General features: G+C 38.6%; 1 protein-coding gene across 1 annotated transcript in view; it reads right to left on the bottom strand.

The window, feature by feature from the left end:
- The window catches only part of SACS (sacsin molecular chaperone), a 34701-nt gene extending 24226 nt beyond the window's left edge, over window positions 1–10475 (bottom strand). The window contains exons 1-5 of the mRNA XM_058829197.1: window positions 10419–10475; window positions 10058–10208; window positions 7301–7388; window positions 4261–4346; window positions 319–430 (exon numbers count right to left, since the gene is read on the bottom strand). Coding sequence (XP_058685180.1) covers window positions 319–430; window positions 4261–4346; window positions 7301–7388; window positions 10058–10208; window positions 10419–10420 — 439 coding nt within the window. The 5' untranslated portion in view covers window positions 10421–10475. The remainder of the gene's footprint in view (window positions 1–318; window positions 431–4260; window positions 4347–7300; window positions 7389–10057; window positions 10209–10418) is intronic.
- Between the last annotated feature and the right edge of the window lie 10894 nt (window positions 10476–21369).

Genomic DNA, 21369 nt, shown 5'->3' with positions numbered 1-21369 from the left:
ACTGCCTGGAGAATGCTGAAGTGTAAAGAGCAAAGGTCATCTTTACATTAAAAACTGGTGTGCTGGCTTGGTCCTCATGGCAGCTGGGGGCTGTGTTTTGGATTTGTGCTGGAAATAATGACAATAACACAGGGCTGTTTTAGTTATCATTGAGCAGGGCTTATGCAGAACCAAGGCCTTTTCTGCTTCTCATGTGGCCCAAACAGGGAGCGGGCTGGGGCTGCTAAGGAGTTGAGAGGGGACATAGCCAGAACTGCCATCCCCAGACAACATGTGTATTGAAGAATAATGGCCAAATTTAATAAAACTTACACTTACCCTGATATTGTGCCATGTCCTTTGACCATAATGTTTCTGTTCCATACTGAGTTTCATCATATAGAAACCGAACCTCTGTGGCACCAGCATCTTCTGCATTCTGTATCAGTTCCTGAGGCAGACAAAATAAATCAAAACAAAGTATAATGCAGTAATACATATTCTAGTAATAGCTTTTGAACTTAAACAGTAGAAAATAACAAGCAATTGTCTCAAGTGTAATTGTTTTCTTATGTTTCAACCAAAAAGGCTTTATCCACTTGACCTGCATAAGAATAGGTATCCTTGTAAAACAAGTATTCAGACAAATACTATAAATATGATTTGAATTTGGAGCTAAAATACCATACAAAAGCAGTCACAAAGCTGAGAAATAAGTTACTAAACTGTTACTACTACATTATTCTGAATCAGAGCTGTAGAAGTCTCAAAACAAGGCAAATGTGAGAAGTGAAGAATTTTACATTTATCAAAGTGTATTAGCTAAATCCTTACAAACAGTTGTACAACAACAGCGAGACAAGCATTCACAAAAGGATAATGCACAGCACTCTTCTTTACATCAACTGAATTATGTTCAAGGTAACATTTCACAGTATGAACCAACCAATCCTGGGCCATAGTGCTCACACTTCTAACACCCCTCCGGCAAAGGGCTGCAAAGCAGCTCTGACCGGTAACTCCCTAAGTCATGAACCGACAGAGCAGCAACCCTGTTGAATGAAACACACTGACTGGAAAGAGGCTTATTTTAAGACTGCTAATACTGTTTGTTAAATAGTAGTAGCAGTGGTGAGAGCTACAGAAAAGTCAAATGTCAGTATACCAGGTCTGTAAACACGAGCATTAATAAAATACGCCTATTCAGTCCTGTTTTCATCAACGGTAGACACGTAAGCATGATTATAAATACCTACGGGATTACAGCCTCACACAATGGTCTATTTACACTGAATCACCACAGTGTATCAGGGCTCCAGACACATAAACACGTGTGTATGTTTATGTGGGTGTGTGCAAGCTTGGCACAAGCAAGTATTTCAGTTCAGTTGAAAAGCAACGTCGATACACCACATGCAATGTATTCATACACTTCAATCTCATTCAGTTATACATAAAAGACTTCATAGAAAGATGAACTTGTACTTAAAAAATGCATCAACTAGCAGCAAGTATTTCAGATTAGGTTACATCCAAGTATACTTGGAGATGTTGAGATGTTGAGATGTTGAGACTAAAATAAGCTCACTGTTATCTAATATCTAGTTCCAAAATTATAACCCTTTTATTTTGCAGTTTTTGACAGTATGGTCAGTCTTTAATGCATATTATGCTGTCACTTCTACACAGTTTTGAAGTATTATGAAATAGCAAGAAATACACCTACAGTTAAGCATAAATAACAAATGTTTAAAGAATTACAAGACATTTATATGCAGTTCTTCTTCTAAAAGAACAATTGTGACGGTCCTTCACGAAGACACAGTAAGCCCAAAGTTTCCAGAAATATTAAATACTAGGTTTGGCAATCATCGTGAAGTCAGACTTGCATTCATGCTGTGGCACACAGGGTAGCTGCTACATTCAGCTGTAACAGCATTGTATCTGAAGAATCAAAACACTGAAATAAATTTTAAGGTATCAGCAAAATTCCTGGTAGTAATCGCTCTCTAACAAGCTGTTAACCCTAAATTGTAAACTATGAAAATAGCATAATTTCTACTTTTAGATTTATTTATCTGATTTCTAAGGAAATTTTTTCTTCATGCTGGAATGAAAGTTTGGGTTTTAAATGTTGAGGAGATCTGAACCCTTCTTAATTCAAATGAATTTTACAGATGCAACTAGTGCTGAGGAATAATAAAAATGTAAGCATTTTTATTATTATTATCCTACAAACACTGCTCAGAACATACCCAGGAGGCAATTTGCCAAAACAGTTGAAGATATGCTTATCTTGGGCTTCCCCACTAAGCGTAATCAGCTTCTAGTTCCATGGTTGCAAACAACACAACATACATAAGGATCTGTCATCATCTATCAACATTTGTATTTGTGTGTTTTGTATACGTGCATGCATAGATAGATAAGATATATCTGTATCAAATCCCATTAGTTAGAACCTAGTATTCCCATACACTAAGGAAATTAAGTTCCTACCACCCATGTAATGATGCATCCTGCATGAGAAGTTTAAGTTCCAACTACTCACCCCAGAATGCTCTAAAAAAAAAAAAAATAATCAAACTGCCATTTTCAAACTTTACCACAGGAAGTTATGATAAATGACACAATTCATCATCTACTAAGCAAACTCAGAAAAACAAACAAAGAAACAAGAAACCACATAAAGCACACAACTCACTTTGCCTTGTCCACAGAAATGGAAACATATATCTTCTAGAATACAATGAATATAAGATAAACAACCACAAGATTTGCTGGTGTCATAAAGTTCCTTTACCTTTAAGAAAGTTAAAGTTGCTGGGGTCTCCTGGGAGTCTTTTCTCTTGACCAATTATCGGTCATTGCTGAGAATTGACAGCAGTTTTAGCCATTGAAAAGTAGAATCAACTTGTGAACTCCACCTTAAAGTGTACACCCAGAAGTCTGTAGTTTTTTTTTTGTTTCCTGGTTGTGAAGAGTGGCGGAGCTCCGGCTGGCCTCCCGTTCTCTGCCCAGGCCATGCGGCCTGGGTGGGGAGCCGGGCTGGGCCTGCCGTTCTCCCGGCCGGGAGATGGGGACCGGCGGGGGCTTGCCCCGGGCTGAGCCGGGCCAGGCCGGTTCCTGGCTTAGCTGCAGGTTTTGCTGTAATAGAATTTACTAGGAAACTGCCGAGTAAAGAAGAAAAGCTCTGGACCTGCGGCAGGCTGAAACAGCAACTACACTGCAGAGCAGCCATGAAGAATCTTCTATCAAAGACAGCTTCAGCTGCTGCTCCGGCAGAGATCACCGAACCATCTACAAAGCCTGGGCAAGATTTTAACTCTTTCTTATCCAGATGAAACTTGCAGATTAATCTTTTCATCCAGAGAGAGAAAAGGAAAGTAATCAACATGAAAAGAGACTTTATAAACTACTAGTGGCAAGAAAGAAAAGAGACTTCAAGAAAGGTAGAGAATTAAGGAGATGCTTTAATTAAGCTGAAATATCTTTCTGTTAAAACTATAGAAATGGACAATGAAGTCTTGAGAAAAACCCCTTTAATTCATAATAGAGTATGGAGAGGAATAAGGTGTTCAAAGTGTAAATTTAAGTAATAAGTGAAGTAATTGTGGTATAGTGAAGTGCTGAGAAATTTGAAGCCTTGAGAGGCAATGAGAAAAACTGTTTCTTAGTGAAGCTCACAGAAGCAGATGAAGAGAACTTTTACCTTTGACTAACTTATCCTTAAAAATGCTATCTTCAAACTCATGACCCATAACACATTTTCAGAGTGATGTGGAATGGGAGGGGTGGGCTTTAATAACAGTAGCTCTGAGCAGCTGATATCAGAGAAACGAGAAACTATAACAAAAATAGTTTTCTTGTGACAAACTCCATAAATTAACAGAAAGGAACTTCTGTTTCTCTACAGAAACTGAGGAAAAGACTATAGAAAGAATTAGCACTGTTTAAACCATCAAAATTATACAGTTTTTGTCTCTGTTGTCATGTAAACAAAAGAATAGTGAGCAGTGAGAAATGAAAAGGTTTTTCTAAAAGTTTATTCTGGTGTTCTTATTCTTGTAGTTTGTCAATAAACTCTTCTTTATTCCTTTTAAGTTTTATGCCTGGTTTGCTCTTATTTTAATCCATATCTCACAGCAAGAAATAAATAATTCCTTTTTCCCCTTTTTGTTAATTACTGGTTTAAACCACGACAGCTGGGAAGTGTTAAACTTGGGCATTATATCATGCATATTAAATGACATATAAAAATACTATTTATTTATTGTCTACCTTAAGAATCTGTCCTCCTTCTGGGTATCTTCTTAATATATCCTTTAGAAAATCAACAAGTGGTGGAGTTGTTTGTCCAAAACGACCTAAAAACAAAAAAACAAACAAACAGAAAAAAAACTGTATTATGCTGCTATGCACTTAATTTCAGATTTTAAAAAAATACTAAACAATTACTGAAAACAATAATTTCTTTAAATTAACTCAAGGCCTATTACTGTAAAATCTTGTCTTTCCAGAATCAACTGTGAAAATCCTACATTATAAATCTTTTAATTAAAAAGGTGAAATAGCAGTCTTGGTGTCGAAGTCAACAAGCTGCTTCATATCTAGATGAAATAAATTTGGAGTCTAAGTCTTTGCAACCGTTATACCACAATTCCAAGTACATGATGTTCAAAAGTAGCAACTTCTAAAAGACTGCTACTTTCTAAGTAGCAGGACAGTATTCCAGGGCAGCAGTGGCTCTAACTCTTACAATCAGTGATTACCCCTACTGACAGCTACACACACAGGCACAGAAGAGTTTCACTCTTATGTTTGGCTGTAATGCCTTCCTGTTCTGACATACTCTGGGCATGGACCTGGTGCCAGCTTTGGGGTTGCCAGGGCCTAATGCTGGAGGGAAAAGAGTCCCAGCATTATGAACATCTGCTCCAAGAGAAAAAGTCTATCACAAAATGAAAGGTTCAATACTCTTAATTTCAAACTCCAGTCCGAGACTAAAGGGCAGCTCCCTAAACCAAACCTCTAAAACATGTGCTTCAAACAAATAGCAATGATGCAATCCTCACAAGGAAAAAAGTCCCTAATGATGCCCCATCAAAAGCTTCCTTTTAAAATTATTAACAAGTAATTATTCTCTCCCTCTCCTCTGAATATACATGTATTTATGAAGCAGACAGACTCAATCACACGTATTATGTATATTCTGGAATAAAACACTCGGATAAAAAAGCAAAGTGAAAAAAAGTGGAAAAAATAAGAGTTCTATTTGCTGAGAAAGCATCAAGCAAAATCATCAAATATTTTGTCTTTAAAATATTCTTGTGCCACTTTATTTATAGTAACTTAATAGCATTAATGAAAAATTAAGCAAGAAATTGCAACTGACAGCTGAATGTGTGAAGCATTCAATAACTTCTGTTATTCTTGCAGTATACAGAAGTATTTGAAAGTCAATATGCAATATATATACCTCCAACATAAGGTGAACTGATCAACAGAAATTATCTAAAATAAAGAAACTGATCTTCTCTAAGTTGGACAGATAGGTGGAAGTGCTTAAGCAACACATTTCGTGCACCATGGGAACCACCACAAAAACAGACAAGTAACTTTGAAGTGATAGGAATGAAGACAGACTTTGTTCTCTTTCAGAGCAGAGGTCCATGTATGTCACAACAATTACTCTGGCTATAGGCTAAACTGATTTTTCTTGAGTATTAGAGCTAGTCATATTTAACACAAAACTGGTACCACAAATTTCAAGGAGAAACTTGTTATACCATAAGGGCAGTCAAGCACTTAGGAGCCCAGAAAGTCTGTGCAATCTCCATCCTCTTTCCAAGTCCAACCAGAACAACACTCAAGTGACCTGGTCTGACCTCAGAGCTGCCCACACTCTGAGCAGCAGGCTGGAGTAAAAACCTCCTGATGTCCCTTCCAACATGAATTATTCTGTGATCATATAAAAAGATCATGCATTATTTGATAGACACCAATAATGAATGAACACAAAGAGTATATGGATAATCTTCAGAGTACTTCAGCAACCCACGTGTTTGGTCCTACTGACTATAAACTTCCAAGTTAGAAATTCAGAGCATTTCTTGATTCACCTGCTGTAAGGAAAAATCCCTGAGCTGGAAGACTCCAGAATGAACACAAATGCCTGATACTGAAGCCTTTCAGATGTTTTAGATTGACTTACGTCAGAACTGTAGACCAGGAAAGGTTAAGCACTTTATCTAGACAAAGATTGCTTACAGTGACATCTCTTAGAAAACCTCCAATCCTAAGAACAAAAATACAGCAACAGTTTTCTTTCCTATGAAAGATTTCTTAGGGCCACTACACATTATTATCTATACACTTGCATGGCAGAAAATAAAACCCTTTTTTTTTTAGTTTACCACAGCCTACACACAGCAAAACATCAGGGCAAGCAGTCAAGAGCAACAGGAAGAAAAATGTTTGATGTCATAGAACCATGAGGACCACTTTCATAGGTGTTTTCTAACCACTTCAAGTTCTAGATAATGTGAACATGAACTTCTGCCTAATATACAAACTTCTCTCTGTCACTAAAAATCCATAATCCAATACATACATGCCTTGAACAGGCTAAGAAATATAATATTTTGTGAAACCAAATAAAATAGCTGCATGAAAAGAAGGGTTTCTCTCTTCATGCCATCTGATTAGCATTTATTCCACTGCCTTACAATAAAGTTATTTTAAGAAGAATATTAGTGCTAGCAGCCAAATAAAATAATCATGACAGATTTTCATTAGACCATTTCTGATGATATTCAGTTATAAAGATACCATATGAAAAGATACACCTTCAGGTTTTTTTAATAAAAATGTAAATAGAATCAAAAGAAAACCAAACTGTCAAAGAAAAAACCTAAAAAGAACAGAAGAAATCCAGAAATTTTCACCACTGTTATAATTTTTTACATGGTGGTTACTGAAAATATATCCTTTCAGTATCTGAATTGCTTTCAAGTATCCAGCTTATTTTATATGAGACAAGGCAGCTACACTACTGAAAGGCAAGTCTTATTGATTCCAAAGCATAGCAATAACCAAAATTCCACACATATCACAGGAAAAAAAATAAACACCAAGGCACTTAAATAGAGAAGTTTAATTTTTTTAGAGCAGAATGAAAAGAACAAGTGACAAACCTAAGACTTTCATGAAAAATAATTGCTTCCCATTTAAAGAAGATAAAACTTTCAGTTAACTCCATATTGCATCAGAAAATGCTTTGAGCTTCTAGTTTATAAGCAGAGACAAATATTTTCCATACCTCCTCCTTTCAACCCTTTTGACTGAAGCTCTAGAAAAACTTGATATTGAGACTTCTGAAGATCCACAATCTTGATACCATCAGACAACTGAAGGAAAAAATAAGACAGATCTTGGTCAGAAGTTTCAGTTTGATAATAACAACACCAAAAGAAATCAGGTGGAAAAAATGTCTGTAGAAGCATACTAAGAGAAAGCCATGACCTCATTTCTACAGTTGAAAAAGTTTTGTATTCAGGGAAGTTCTGGAAGCATAAAACTAAAGCAGTTTTTGTTCCAAGGAGCATTCTCACAAAAAAAAGTAGCATATACAGGAAGTACATATTGTGTATACTCCACAAGTACACCTGGGTATGCAATTTCATAGGGGGCTTAAACTAAGCAGTATTAGCTCGAAGCAGCTGGTAAGACAGTGTGTAGAGACAAAAGTGTGCCAAAGAATCACCCCTGAAGAATTCAACCACCTCACCCTCCATTACCTCTACATGCAGACCCATCACAGCATGATCAAGGCAGAAGGGACCACTGAAAGTCACCTAATCCAACCTCCAGTGCCTCACATCATAGAGAAACTGAGGCAAACTAAGCAACACATTCCTTAGCAGCCACTGGGAAAACTATTAAGCAATCATAACACATAAAGGTTTTGTTGCAATTCTAGTTTATATGATGTGTGTCTAGAAGATTCATATACGACATATGTTGCACGCAACAACAAATGCAGAATTAGAAGGCCATTGCACTCATTAGAAACCATATTAAAATATAATTATGCAAAATTATTATATTAGTCTCAATTTATAGTAGATTTTGGGACTACTTCCTCACTTTGATGGGTAAAAACAAATCACTAGAAAGCAGCTGGTGTTAACACAGACACAGATGATTATAATCTAACTACGTTTAATAAAACACAGCCCTAGTCCAGAGTATGTAAACATTATTTAACAACATTAGTAAGAAAAAAAACTTACATTATTTTTCACTTACACCAGTTTTAAATAGTGATTAAACAGCAGTGGGTTTATCGTAAAACTGCAGAAATACTGTACTTGAGTTAAACTTTCTTAAGACATAAAATTGGGTGTAACTACTCTGAAATCATTAAAATATTTATCACTAAAATATAAAGCAATACACAGAACCCATCACCAAGCATTAAAGGGATAGAATAACCAAATATCCTAAGGTACAATTTTTGTACCAAGACACCATTAGAAACTTGGACATTGAACATCCAAATCAATAGTTTAATATGATAAGGAACTATGAGAGAAAAAGATACTGGACTTCACTTAACATTTGTAAATTGCATGTACAACAACATGTTGTACAACAGTTCTCATGGAAAAAAATTATTTACGGATGGATATTCTACAAATCAGAAAATTAAAAAAATCATTTGACCCCAATAAACAGGAGTTCAAAAGTTTATAAAGGATTTTCAAATTTGCTACACTACAGAATAAATATTCCCATATATATTCTAGTTTACTATTAAAAAAACCCACGAACAAACAGAATAGCAACTACAGTCTCCTTACTGACTGTTCCCTGCAAAAGGTAAGTTTTCTGGGCTAGTCAGCCAGTCTTTACTTCCATGCAAATTTTAGAAAGTGATACTGTCTGTCCTCCAAAACAGGAAGGCCTGGTGAGAACAAAATCAAGGACACACAAAACCAGGCAAGAAAACAAAACATAAACTACACAGGCAGTTTGCTCCAAACCTGAGCCCTCAAAGACTACTTGTGTTGCCAAGGTTCTTAAAAGCCTCATGAGCTGTACAACCAACTTTCCCTATATTGTAGAATGGTTTGGGTTGGAATGGGACATTTGAGGACCATGTAGTTCAACTCCCCCTCCTACCATTGCCATAAACAGGAAATAGATCGGGTCTCTCATAGCTCCATCCAACCTGATCATCAACATTTCCAGTCATGAGGAATCCACAACTTCTCTGGGCAACTTGTTTCAGTGTCTGATCACCCTCATCCCAAAAAACTCCTTCTTTGAGCCCAATCTAAACTTCTTTTGGTTTAAAGCCATTGTCTCTTGTCCTATCACTTCAGGCCTTGGCAGAAAGCAGCTTTCCATGTTTCTTAAAAGCTCCCATTATATAGAAAGGTCACAATAAGGTTTCCTTAGAGCCCTCTCTTCTCTACACCTCTGCAAATCCCCTTGCCCTATTTAACATTAATTTCCAACCTCCTCTCTCTCCCTTCTTCCTTCTACTCATCCCATCATACCAGATCTCCAGGTTCCCATTTCCCAGGAGCACAGCTAGAAGCACTCAAAGCAGTACTGCAAGACTGACAGCAGGCTGATGCCTTCAAATGAACAAGGTCATTCTTTTGACTCTCTCCTGCGCTCAGACCTCAATTTTTAACTTGTCACTTTCATCTCACTGTAATATCAACTCTGCTCTTGAAACTGGCCAGAAAGGGAGGAGGGCAGAACAAACACACCAGCTCTCTCGGGTGAATTTCTGCACTCTCCAACATCTCCCCAATTAGGATAAAACACACAGAGAACTTCAGGAAAAAAAAAAAAAAAAAAAAAAAAAAAAGTCACAAAAACTCGGATGATAAAAGCTGGCACCATCAAGAGCGGTGTGAGGGTCGTCCAAACGACCTCCGTGCTTCCCACGAGAGGAGCACCTAAGGACACGCACCCACCGCGCTGCCCAGGCAGGACACAAGCCCCGGGGCGGGGACTCCCCTCAGCTCCGCGGCGATGCCGCCGCCCCGCCCGCCCTCACCTCTCTGCCGCGGTGCCACAGGCGCTGCTGGGCGGGGGGCAGCCCGGCCTCCGCGTCGATCCGCCTCTTCACATCCCGCACGGCCGCGGACGGCGGCAGCTCGAAGGTCCTGCAGCCCAGGCAGTCATGGAGGACGGTCACCCGGGCCAGCCTGCGGCAACACGACACAAACCAGATGAGAAAAGGCTCGCAGCGCCGCCGCCCGCTCGCTTCCCCCTCGGGCACCGCGGAGGCCCGAGACGGGCGGCGGAGCCCTCAGGGTGCAGCGATGGGCGGGCGGGTGCCTGTCCCGTTCTCCGAGGGGAAGCGGCGGAGCCGATGCCGCAGCCTGCCCGCCCAGCCCAGCCCGGCCCGCACTCACATCCCGCCGCCGCGGCACACAAAGCCCCGCTATCCGCCCCGCCAGCGGCTCTCCCCGCACGGGGAAGGGGTGGGGCTGCGCCGCCCGGAGGTCCGCGCCGCGAAGGAGGCGGAGGAGGAGGCGGGAGCGGTGGAAGTGCCGCCCTAAGAGCGGCGGCCGTGGCTGCGGAGGGGCGGCGGGGGCCCGGCCGGCCCCTCAGCCTGGGAGGCGTTTCCCGGCTCCCCGGGGCCCTCGGGCGAGAGAGCTCGGGCGCCTGGGGCGAGGCAGAAGCCGCAGCTTCTCAAGGACGGCGTGAGCCGTGACTGAGGGTGAAATCTAGAGGTGGTACCGCAGGCACATCCCTCCTTCGGCAGGGAAGCACGTTGGTGTTTCATGTAATCCACAGCATTCAGGCACCACTGTATGGAGCACACGTAGTTAACAGCCTTTAAACTTCATTCTTTGTCAAGGATGCAAAACACAGAAGGACACATACCTTTTCTGCTCTCTGTCGGAGAGCCTGTCAGAGGTCACACAGCCTGCCCTGTCTCGAAGTGTGGATGTAAGTCCTCATACCATTCAAGATTTACGGAAAGTGCTCTCGCTCCTGAAAGGTGAGCCTTAGCCTGCCTGTGATGCCAGTGAGTTGAGAGGGCACTTCCAGAAACTTATGGAGGCGCCAGCAGGACGGCTGCTGTTGATCGCGTACAAAGTTCTGCACCTGGGACCGTGGGCTGTGCATCAGTGAGGGGCTGAACAGCAGCCCTGCTCCAAAGGAGCTGGGGAATACCAGGCTTTGCAGATCAAGGGAAGTGAGTCTCTGCTCAGTGCTGATGAGGCTGGGTCTCAGATACTGTGAGCAGAACAGTAGTGTTTTGGGCTTGCTTCTTTCCCAGGCAGAGGGTTACTGACATGATCAGAGGCGCAAAGCACATGACCTACAAGGAGTATGTGAGGGGAGTTAGGTTGTTTAGTCTGAGGATGAGGAGACCATAGGGTGCAGTATGGCAACATCCTGCATATACCTGAAGGGCAGCTTCAAAGGCCATGGAACTGAGCTCTTCTTAGTAGTGCAAGACTAACAAGGAGCAATGGAACAGACTGTAGGCTGGGAGGTTCATGTGAAACAGCAGGGAAAATCCTGTCACTAGCAGAGGAGCTGTCTAGAGGTTCAGGACTAACCCGAACCAATACTGAGCTTCATTCTTTGAGCACAAATATAGACTACAGACCTCCAGCCAACGGTTCCACTTCATTCCAAGGGGTCCTCAATTCCAGTCCATAACTAAACTAAAAACATTTAAGACCCTACTCAGTGACAGAGAGCTAAAACTGATGCATGGCAGCCAAAGGCAACAGAGTTTCGGTGGAAGGGGAAAAAGACACAATGAACCTTTGCAGAAAATGTATCAAGCTAAGAAAAAAATAAGCCCACTAAAATTGATAGAAGACTAAAAAACCACAAAGATCAGGTGGATCAGGATCCAACATGGTACCTAAGTAGATAGATACCAGTGCTACAACCAGATTACCAGTGCTACAACAACTGATTTTATTCATCAGCAATATTTGTATATTGAATTCTACAGGATCATAAAAAATATTTGAAAATATTGTGGGTCTGATCATTCTTTCACCAGAAATAATACAAAAACTATTTTAACATAAGCAAGATGTTTCTCTTTGCTTTGGTTCAGGACTTTGTTCATTTTTCTATCATTTGTCCTTTCAACTTTCCTTTTTGTTACATTCCCTTCAGAGTTCATCATCACAGAATTTTTCCTATGTCCAAAAGAATGAGAAGGTTGCTTTCTAATTTGTTAGTGTTTATGTTTTTATTTCTTAATACCTGCAGAAGGGACACAAATGAGAGTGTCTGGGCAAAATGGAAGGAGTTGAAACCCAATGCATTTCCATCCATGTTAGCTCCTAAAATACTCTCCAGACCAGTTGTGAACCACCAAGCTGCACTGGCAATATCTAATTATTATTCTTCTTTGCTTAGGATCACAGAAGTGATTTAACATCTTATGAAGCATGCACAGTTGTTTGAATGGAACTCTGGAGAGGAACAAAGCTATCTCAAGTAACAGCCATCCCTCCCTATGAAGCTTCTTAAATGGTGGGACACATTCAGGGCCATGGACCATCCTGCTATCAGTCTCAGGCTGAAGTTCCCTACCTTATGTCACATCATGTGACAAGACAATACTCACAAATTATGTACTGTGATGATTTAACATTAATATTAGAGGAAAAACACTTTGTGTACCACAGATTCTGTCTAGTAAGTGACCTCTTAGTAGAGAAGGGAAGAGCTGGGAAGAACTGGTAATACAGAAGTGGAACCTTTGAAGGTTCTGGACAAAGGATTTGGACTCTTGAGCTATTGGAAATTAGCCATGGCTGTTCTCACAAATGTGATCCCCTTACTTTTTCTTCATATCTAAATAAAAATATCCTAGAAATTGATGATATTCAAATCACACTGACTGACTGAAAAAAATAAAAAATAAAAGAGTACATCTTCCAGCTTGCAAATTTTTGCAACAGCAAAATTAAATTTTAAAATCTCACCCATTTGTAAACAGAGCTTGGAAGCTGGGTAATCCTAGTGAAGTTCAAGGTATCACGTACAAATTTGTTACGCATAACTATTAAAAATGATTTTACATGACAATGTTAAAAAAAAAAAAAAAATATTTGACCTTACCTGCTAGGAATTTTTTTGCTATCCATGGTAATAAAAATAAAAAAAAGAAACAACCAACTTTTACATATAAAAGGGTTGGGTCTGGTTTGAGAGTTTGTTAGTATTATATATAGAATTTTCTATGCTAACAGTTTTATAACCACTTTTCCACGCAGAACAGCATTTAGATTTAAAAATACATGTGGAAAATTCTCCTGTGGCTATAAATAAATTCTGTTTGGTTCAGAATGAAGTCATATAACCCATACAAGAAGGGACTGCAATAAAAATAATTTTTAAAAAATTTAACAGTCTCTGCAATATTAAATTATTTTTATAAAATGAAAGCCATTTTCACAGTAACATTTCCTTGAAGACAGAAAGTTCTGCATTGCAGAATCACCTCAAATTTCCAATTTTTTAAAATAAGACTGCAGTAGCAGGAAAAAGATGGATGTAAGTCCCATCCTGTCAGTGTGATTAGAAAGATGGAATGGAGTCTACAAAAGGGCTGTATGGTGTGATAAGAAATAGACGTGACTAGGTCACTCCTGCCAGAGGAAAACCGCTGCAGCACAGTGGCTTCCAGCATGGAAAGTAACATTCTGCAGTGCTGGCAGGCAAAAAGCAGTGACTCAACAACTTCCTCTGGGTTTGAGACAGTGCACAGCAAACTTACAGAAGAGCTTTCTATGACTTAGCAAGCACTGACCTTCATTCTTAAATCAGCTCCTTAAATGTCACCAACAGATGTTTTAAACATTGCACTGTATGTATTTCCCAGCAGTCAGAGATTATAGATTGTGTTGGTCTATAGTCACTGCCTGGAGCTTGCTTTACCGTTCCTTACTAATGCCTTTTCAAGAAGTTTGAGAATAAGCCTACCATTTGTTGATGACACATGTGCTAATCATTGGCAAGTCATCCCTTGCTGTACAGTTTCTGTTTCATTTGAATAGTTCCACTAACAGAAAACATCTATTTTTTTCTCTAGCTAGAGTTCTATCTAGTACAAATGGCCAAAAAAAAACCCCAGCTTGTGGCATGTGAGGTGTTTGATTCAAAAAAATTCTCATTTTTCCTCAGATCTATTACACAAATTGTATATTTGATGAAACTATTTACTTTAGATTAGTGCAGTGAGTATAAATAAATACTCCTACTTTGCACCCCTCATGTGAAACCATTATTAGCAGTTTCTAAGCAAAACATCAACATGATCATAGCTTCATCAAACTTTGAAGAATCAAAGTAGTATCTTATTCTTTTTTCACGCTGACATGTTTCTAAATATCAAATATCAGCAGAACAGAATACTTTTGAATACAACTAAAAACGAGCAAAACCTTTAAGGGCAGAGAGACCAAGAAAAGACATTTATTTTCATTTAGAGATTTTGATCCCTTGTGATTTGCTTTAGTGTTCAAATGAGCTCCTTTATGGCACTAAGCAAGTTCTAAATTCTTAAAAGACCTATAAAAGTTGTTTCAGTTTATTTTTTGCAAATAAAGAGCAAAGCAAGAAGGCAAAAATAAATTACAAGATTTCAAAATCTCAGATGCTGACAGAAAATTTCCTCTTTGATCCACCTTTTAGAAAATACTCCTTTAGGCTAAGTCCTTGAAGAGACAACTTAGCTATAGAACAGTAACTGTTATTCCACAAATTTGAATTGCTGAGAATCAGTTTTCAATTCCAGATGGCACAAATAACAAAATACCAGTTCAAAATGTTTGACATTTCAACTTATGCAAAAGATTATATCAAATGCTAAAAATAAACTCCTCAATTGCTCTTTAGGGATTGCAATAGGAGGGACTGAAGTGTTGCAAGAGCTGTTGTTGGCATACACTTTTTAATATGCAGTATGTTCAATCACTGTTGGTATTTTCTTTTGGCCTTTGGTGCTAATAAAAGGGACAGATTTAGAACATTTGCTTTAACCTTGAAATATCAAAAGAGCAGAGCCTAAATTTGCAAGTTGATTTCAGGGCCTAATGTAGGATCCTAAACATACTCAGTAATCCAAGCCTAGGGTTTTTTTCCTCCATTTAGGCCATATTCATCAAATTATCAAAGCTAGGGTTAAGACACCAAAGCTACCTTAAGACATTTTTCCTATTTTAATTTCAGAGTTAATGAAGCTACTATCTTTCCACTGAGGAAAATCAATTCAGTAGCTAAAATGGCCTAGATTACACATGCATTAAACATTTTAAGTAGCACTTACTGATCCCTATTTTTTCTGACTACTGCATCTAATAAAGCTCCAAAGTTTCATAACATTTCCTAGGCATCAGTGAACAGAGTCCTTTGTATTTAGAGAAAACTAGAATATAAAATAGAAGGAAATACAAGACAAGTAGTTTTAATAATTGTGAAAAAACACAACTTCAAGCACTTCTACATCTCTCTCTTCATCAGATAGTAGATGATATCCAGCAATATCCTTCCAGATAATCCTAGCTCTTTTCCACCTCTGTATCATTCTGTCCCACTCATAAAAGTTCCATACAGAAATACAAGCTACAATTTATCCTTCAGAAAATAGGACAGGTGGCACAGAAGAAGAAACATGAGTCACGTGTAAGGCCTAGTAAGAGGAAGGGAGGAAAAGGGGAAGAGAGCACACAGGTCCATCCTCTTCTGGGTAAACACAGAGAAGTGAAAAATTCCTCAGAGATGCCCAGATATGTAAGATTTGCATTAGAAGGGCCTAGTTAACTAACCTACAAAAAAAGAGAAGATTCAAACCCCCAAATTTTCTATCCCACCTGGTGAAGGAAATATATAACTTCCATGAATTTTCACAGAATTACCCAGGGAGCCAGTGGAACAGACCCTGAAAGAGTAGTCAGCTGTTGCTAATAACCACTGTCTAACACAATGCAGAGCCCACCTTCTTAATGCACAGGAAAAAGCAGAGGCTATACATTAAAGAACTGCACATCAGATTGCAAGGCTGAGGGTGGAAGCTGTCTTCTTCCTGCAGGCCCACTGACAGCGAGTAAGAACACTCTTAATTGCAACTTAATATTTTGTAACTTACAACAAGTGAACACCTATCTCATAAAATTTGTTTAGACACCATTCACATAACTTTGCATTTTAGCTGTTGGCAAGATTATACATTCATCCCAGTGAAACAATATATTGAATTGTGCATTTGGCAAGCACAGGAAGGGAACTTTCACTTGTTTACAAGAAGTGCTATAGTGGATGGAGACTGTAAATTGAAAGTTATACTATGAACTCTTTAATCACAGGAGTTTTTTCAAGAAGTTCTCATTAATTTCATGGAGACAATTCATAAGTAAAGGCAGCAGAACCTGGCACCTATATAACATTTTGTAATTTAAATAATTAATTTCACCTTTAAAAATAGCAATTTTGTACAAACACTAGGCAAGTTTCAGACTTCTTTAAATTACTGACCATGGATATTTGGTCAAGAACATGCCAGCCTAACAGTAAATTTTTTCAGGAGATTTTTTTGTTTAGTTGGTGTTTTTTTACCTGTTCTTATCCTTGATCTCCATTGTCTCTTTTTCTTTGATATCTTCTTAAAAGGAACATGAAGCAGATTTTGGATTTATAAATTAGAAAGTTATTTTTTAATCCCTCTTGCTTATCATGTCTTCAGTGGACACCACAAAGCCCAAGAATATGAAAGCCAACTTAATCTTCACTCCATCCCTCTTCTACCCAAGGTGTCTCTGTGCATCACCATCTGCTACTTCTCCAGTTTTCTTTTAAAGCACTTGCTTAATTGTTCACAGAAGTCCATTCTCTTGCAACCAAGAACAGATGTAACAGGACAGATCTCAGAAAGCAAGGAGGTCTTGTTCAGTTTCTTTAATATAGCCTGAATTCAGGCTATATTCCTGTGCAATTGATTTATATTTATCTTCTAGAAAAGGAGCGGGATTCTGGAAGCTGCTGTTTCTGCTTTGTCTTCCTTTTTTTCTGGAAGCAGGCACAGCTGGAAGAGTATTAGTGAGGCCCAAAGTCTAACATGTCTTCTTTGTCCCACCTGCTAGAAGATATTTCTTAACATCAGCTCAGGAATTCTGGAAGAAGAGGCACAAAGGAAAAGGGGAGGGCCATTAACACAAAACAGAATTAAACCAAAGGGTATGGAAAAGCCATTTCCTTTGAGGGCATAGTTGCAGTTACCAGTACTGAATGAGTCATGATACTAATTATAAACTGCCTTGTGCATTGCTTGTAGGCACACGGAGGGAGAGCTGACACAGAGCAGTGAGGTTTCCTGCTTCTCCTCCAGTTTAATGCCATACAATCAGCACGGTGACAAACACACAGAGCTGTAAGTATGCTGACTGAATGGGTGTCATGGTTTAATGCCAGCTGGCAACTAAGCACCCAGCCACTGCTCACTTGCTCACTTCCCAGTGGGCTGGGGAGCAGAACAAGGGAAAAAAGTAAGATCTGTGGGTTGAGATGAGAACAACTTAATAATTGAAAATATTATCATTAATGTTAGTAAGAATGAAGTAGTAGTAATGCAAAGAAATGCAACAAAAAGAGAGACAGAAATAATACCCAAAAAAGAAAAGAGATGCACAAAACAATTGCTTACCACCCACTGACCAGTACCCAGCTCATCCCTGAGCAGAGGTCCATTCCTCATGGTCAATACATCCCAGTTTATATAGTAAGCTTGATGTTCTGAGAGAAACAGAGGAGAGATGTCTGGAACATCCCCTCAGCCCCTTTGGGCTTAGCTGTCCTGGCTCTATTCCCTCCCAGTTTCTTGTGCACCTCCTTGCTGTCAAAGCACAAAAGATCTTGATTTAGTGTAAGCATTACTGAGCAGCAATGACAGCATCAGTAAGTTATCAACATTATTCTCATACTAAATTCAAAACCACAGAGCTGTACCAGCTACTAGGAAGAAAATTTACTCTATCCCAGCCAAAACCAGCAGCTGGCAACTGTTCTAGAATATATATTCCTCTACATTAGATATTATAGTCTAGATATAAAATTATGCCATCAAGGAAAACAACAGCCTGGGCAGAACATTCATGGAGAAGGATTTTGTCCTTCTATTCAAATAGCTTGCAATTAGGGGAAGAAATTAACTAGCTTGCAATGACTTTCCACTGGGAGGATTCAAACTCTTCCCAGCTAATCCCCAGTCCCAACATAGGATGTTGACATAGGTCAACACATACCCTATGCTACCTTTGGGAAGAGTTTCCAGTGAATTTTTGTAGCACCAGAACAGTGTACAGGTGAGGCAAGGTGTGTGCCGTCAAGCTGCAGAAAACAACATACTTCAATATTAAGTTATTACCCAAGGAAGGTATGTTTAAGAGAGCTGGGTGTACTGACAATGGTGTTCCATTATTGTTCTGCATCTGTGCAAATGTAAATACTTCTCTGAGCCTTTGACAGTGTTGGCAAGTCTTTTCATAGTGTGCAGTTGCGTATGTCCCTCTTCAAGCAATGCAGACATTCCTTCCTGACCCAGAAAGGAAAACAACTGTGGCTAAATTGCAAAAGATTAATTAGATGTAAGCATGATACTGTAATACAAATGGTATGAAAGAAAGGGAAATAGAATTTGTGGCTTGAATACTTTTTTTTTCAATACTTAACGGTTTTACCTACTCATTAAATAAAGTGTTGAAACGTATGAATTCTGAATGCATGTTGACTGTGACAAGCATAATGAATAATTTAAGCTAGCATAATGTGTTATTAGGTGGCTTCAATATAAATTTTTTTTTCTGTGGATGCTGAGATGTATATCTACCTTATAATCCCCAGAAAAGTCCACATTTAAGTCATACTTAAGTAATAAAGACTTAAGCAAAGGGCCTTGCAAATCCAGCCCCATTTTCCCAGATGTGAATGATTTCATAAAGAGCAAAACTATTGCAAGCCAGCTGCATAATGGGTTGCTTGGGCAAGCATTAAGGAAAGACATTTTGGCTGCAGTGGAAAGCCAGGCTCAAGAGGTCCAGGCACTGTGTGTGCACCCATGGCTGGAAGACAGGTAACTTATATCAGTTCCCTTAAAATATCATTAGAAAAATCACAAATGAAAATTATTTTAAGTTATTTGAGCAGCTTCAATTGCCTTGAGGAATAATAAAGGAAAAATATGTTATAACAGAAAGTAATAGAAAGCTAATTATGACTTTAGGAGACAGACTCTCCATAATTAGTGAGTGACACACTTTCTCAGACTCTATTCCAGTCTATTTCTAGACTTTGTCTCTCAAAGATTATCCTTTATTATGTTGCCCCCTTGATATGTTACTTTTCTTGGTACTGACATATGCTATAAAAACAAAAATATCTTCTAGGATTTTTGACAATGACACCTTGTTCAGAAAATTTAGAGTTCCAAATTACCTAAAACCAGCCTAAAATTATTGATACAATAAATAGTTTGCTTAGCAGAACAGCACATTCTAGCACAGTGTGAAGTGACATCTCTACACCAGCAAATAATTCCAATAGTCCTCGAAGGTGCTTGGTCTTGCCAGCACAGATGTGACCAAAAGGTGTTGTCAGTTTGGTACCAGATCACATTACTGTCCTAGAAAGATTTCAACACCATCATGTCTATGTTATCCCCCATGGTATGAAACAGAGCCAACTTGGCTGTCAGATACCAGATACAGATTTATCTTGGCACACTTAACTTGCTGACCTTACACTTCCCCGATGCCTGAGCTGTTCATATAAGGTCACCTTATACTTTTATATGATACTGAGGTTCAGCATCTGAGAACATTCTCTAATAGAATTTATTGCTATAGCCAACCATAAATCTCTTCTGGGGAAAAAAAATAAAATTACAACCAATGCCTATGCCAATATTCTGCCGTGAAATTTATTGCTTTTTGGATAAAACACCTTTGCTGGAGGATTTATGTGTGTCTTTAATGGAATTTTGGTGGAGGAGATTTAGCAATCAAAGTGCAAAAAGAATCTTCAATTTTGTGGATGCCTGTCATTAGTTGTAGGTAGGAGCCACGGGTATAGCTACACAAATACCTAATTTTGCCTGCTTTGTTAATATCCAGGTAGATGTATATATAAAAATGTAAATATCGTGTGTGTATATATATATATATAATGCATATATATAGTGTGTATATATTATATATATATATATACACATATATAGATAGATATAGATATAATGCTACAGAAATTTTTGTTTCATAAACGACTAGTGGTTGTCTGATTATTCATGCCTCCTCCATCCTAATTAATATTAGGATCAGTCTAAATGATATGCACTAATTTTTTTTCTGCAATGATAGCACCTAAATCAAAATTTTTAAGTCCATCCAGCAGCAGGGGAAAAATACAAGAACCATCAGAATTACTGAACACAATCCATAGTTCTGAGTAGGAAATCTGTGGACAAAGTACAGCAGTAGCTAATACTTAATTTGTATTTTAGACAGTATAAAAGCACAAATTGTTCCTGTCAACAGACAGCTTATACTAGATGAGTTCAAAATGCATTTCTATCAAATTAAATTCAAAACCATCACACAATTTCAGGTACCACACAAATGTAAAGAGTTGCTTCTCAGATACCTGTTCTGCAGAAACTTGAGACAGACCTGATACAGTGAATTATAATAATGTGACATAAAGTATGTAAAGTAGATATGTCTTTAGTATGTTAATTGCCTAGGCAGTTTTGGGGTAGCAGCTTCAACTGAAATGAGTAGTCCACACCATCAGCAGATAGAAATCAGTGTCATCAGCAAAATACATGGCTCTGAATTTCTACTGTGATGAATTACAGGAGCTTTCATGCTTTATCACATAGAATTTTAAGATTAAAAATATACTGAAAACATTCAAAACTGCCAATACTTTAATAATAATTATAGAGTTGATAATATTAATCCTATGAATTCTATATCATTAATGCTATTTGTATTATAATCAGTAAAAATGCTGTACCCTTGTTGATTTTTATATAGAGAAGAGAGTGATTGAAGCTGTACAAAAGTGATTCTTTTTCTACAGCGTGACGATTTTGATGCATTTGCACAGCAGGCATTGTTGCTTTTTGATGAAACACCACAAACACACACACAGGGATAAAAATATTTAACAGATGAAAGTCAGGACAAATATTGCTGTCAGTTTTTGAGGGAAGGATTGCTTGTGCCTACCCTTTCCAAGGCCACACCAGCACCAGGAAGAGCAGCAGTTATTCCCCTTAGGACAGCCATGAGCTGTCAGTGTGCACTCCCAGCCCAGAAAGCCAAAGGT

The sequence above is a fragment of the Poecile atricapillus genome, chromosome 1 (genome assembly GCF_030490865.1).
Source record: "Poecile atricapillus isolate bPoeAtr1 chromosome 1, bPoeAtr1.hap1, whole genome shotgun sequence".
Classification (NCBI taxonomy): Eukaryota; Metazoa; Chordata; class Aves; order Passeriformes; family Paridae; genus Poecile; species Poecile atricapillus.
Note: the sequence above shows the minus strand (reverse complement) of the source record. Positions and strands in the feature narration are given on the sequence as shown.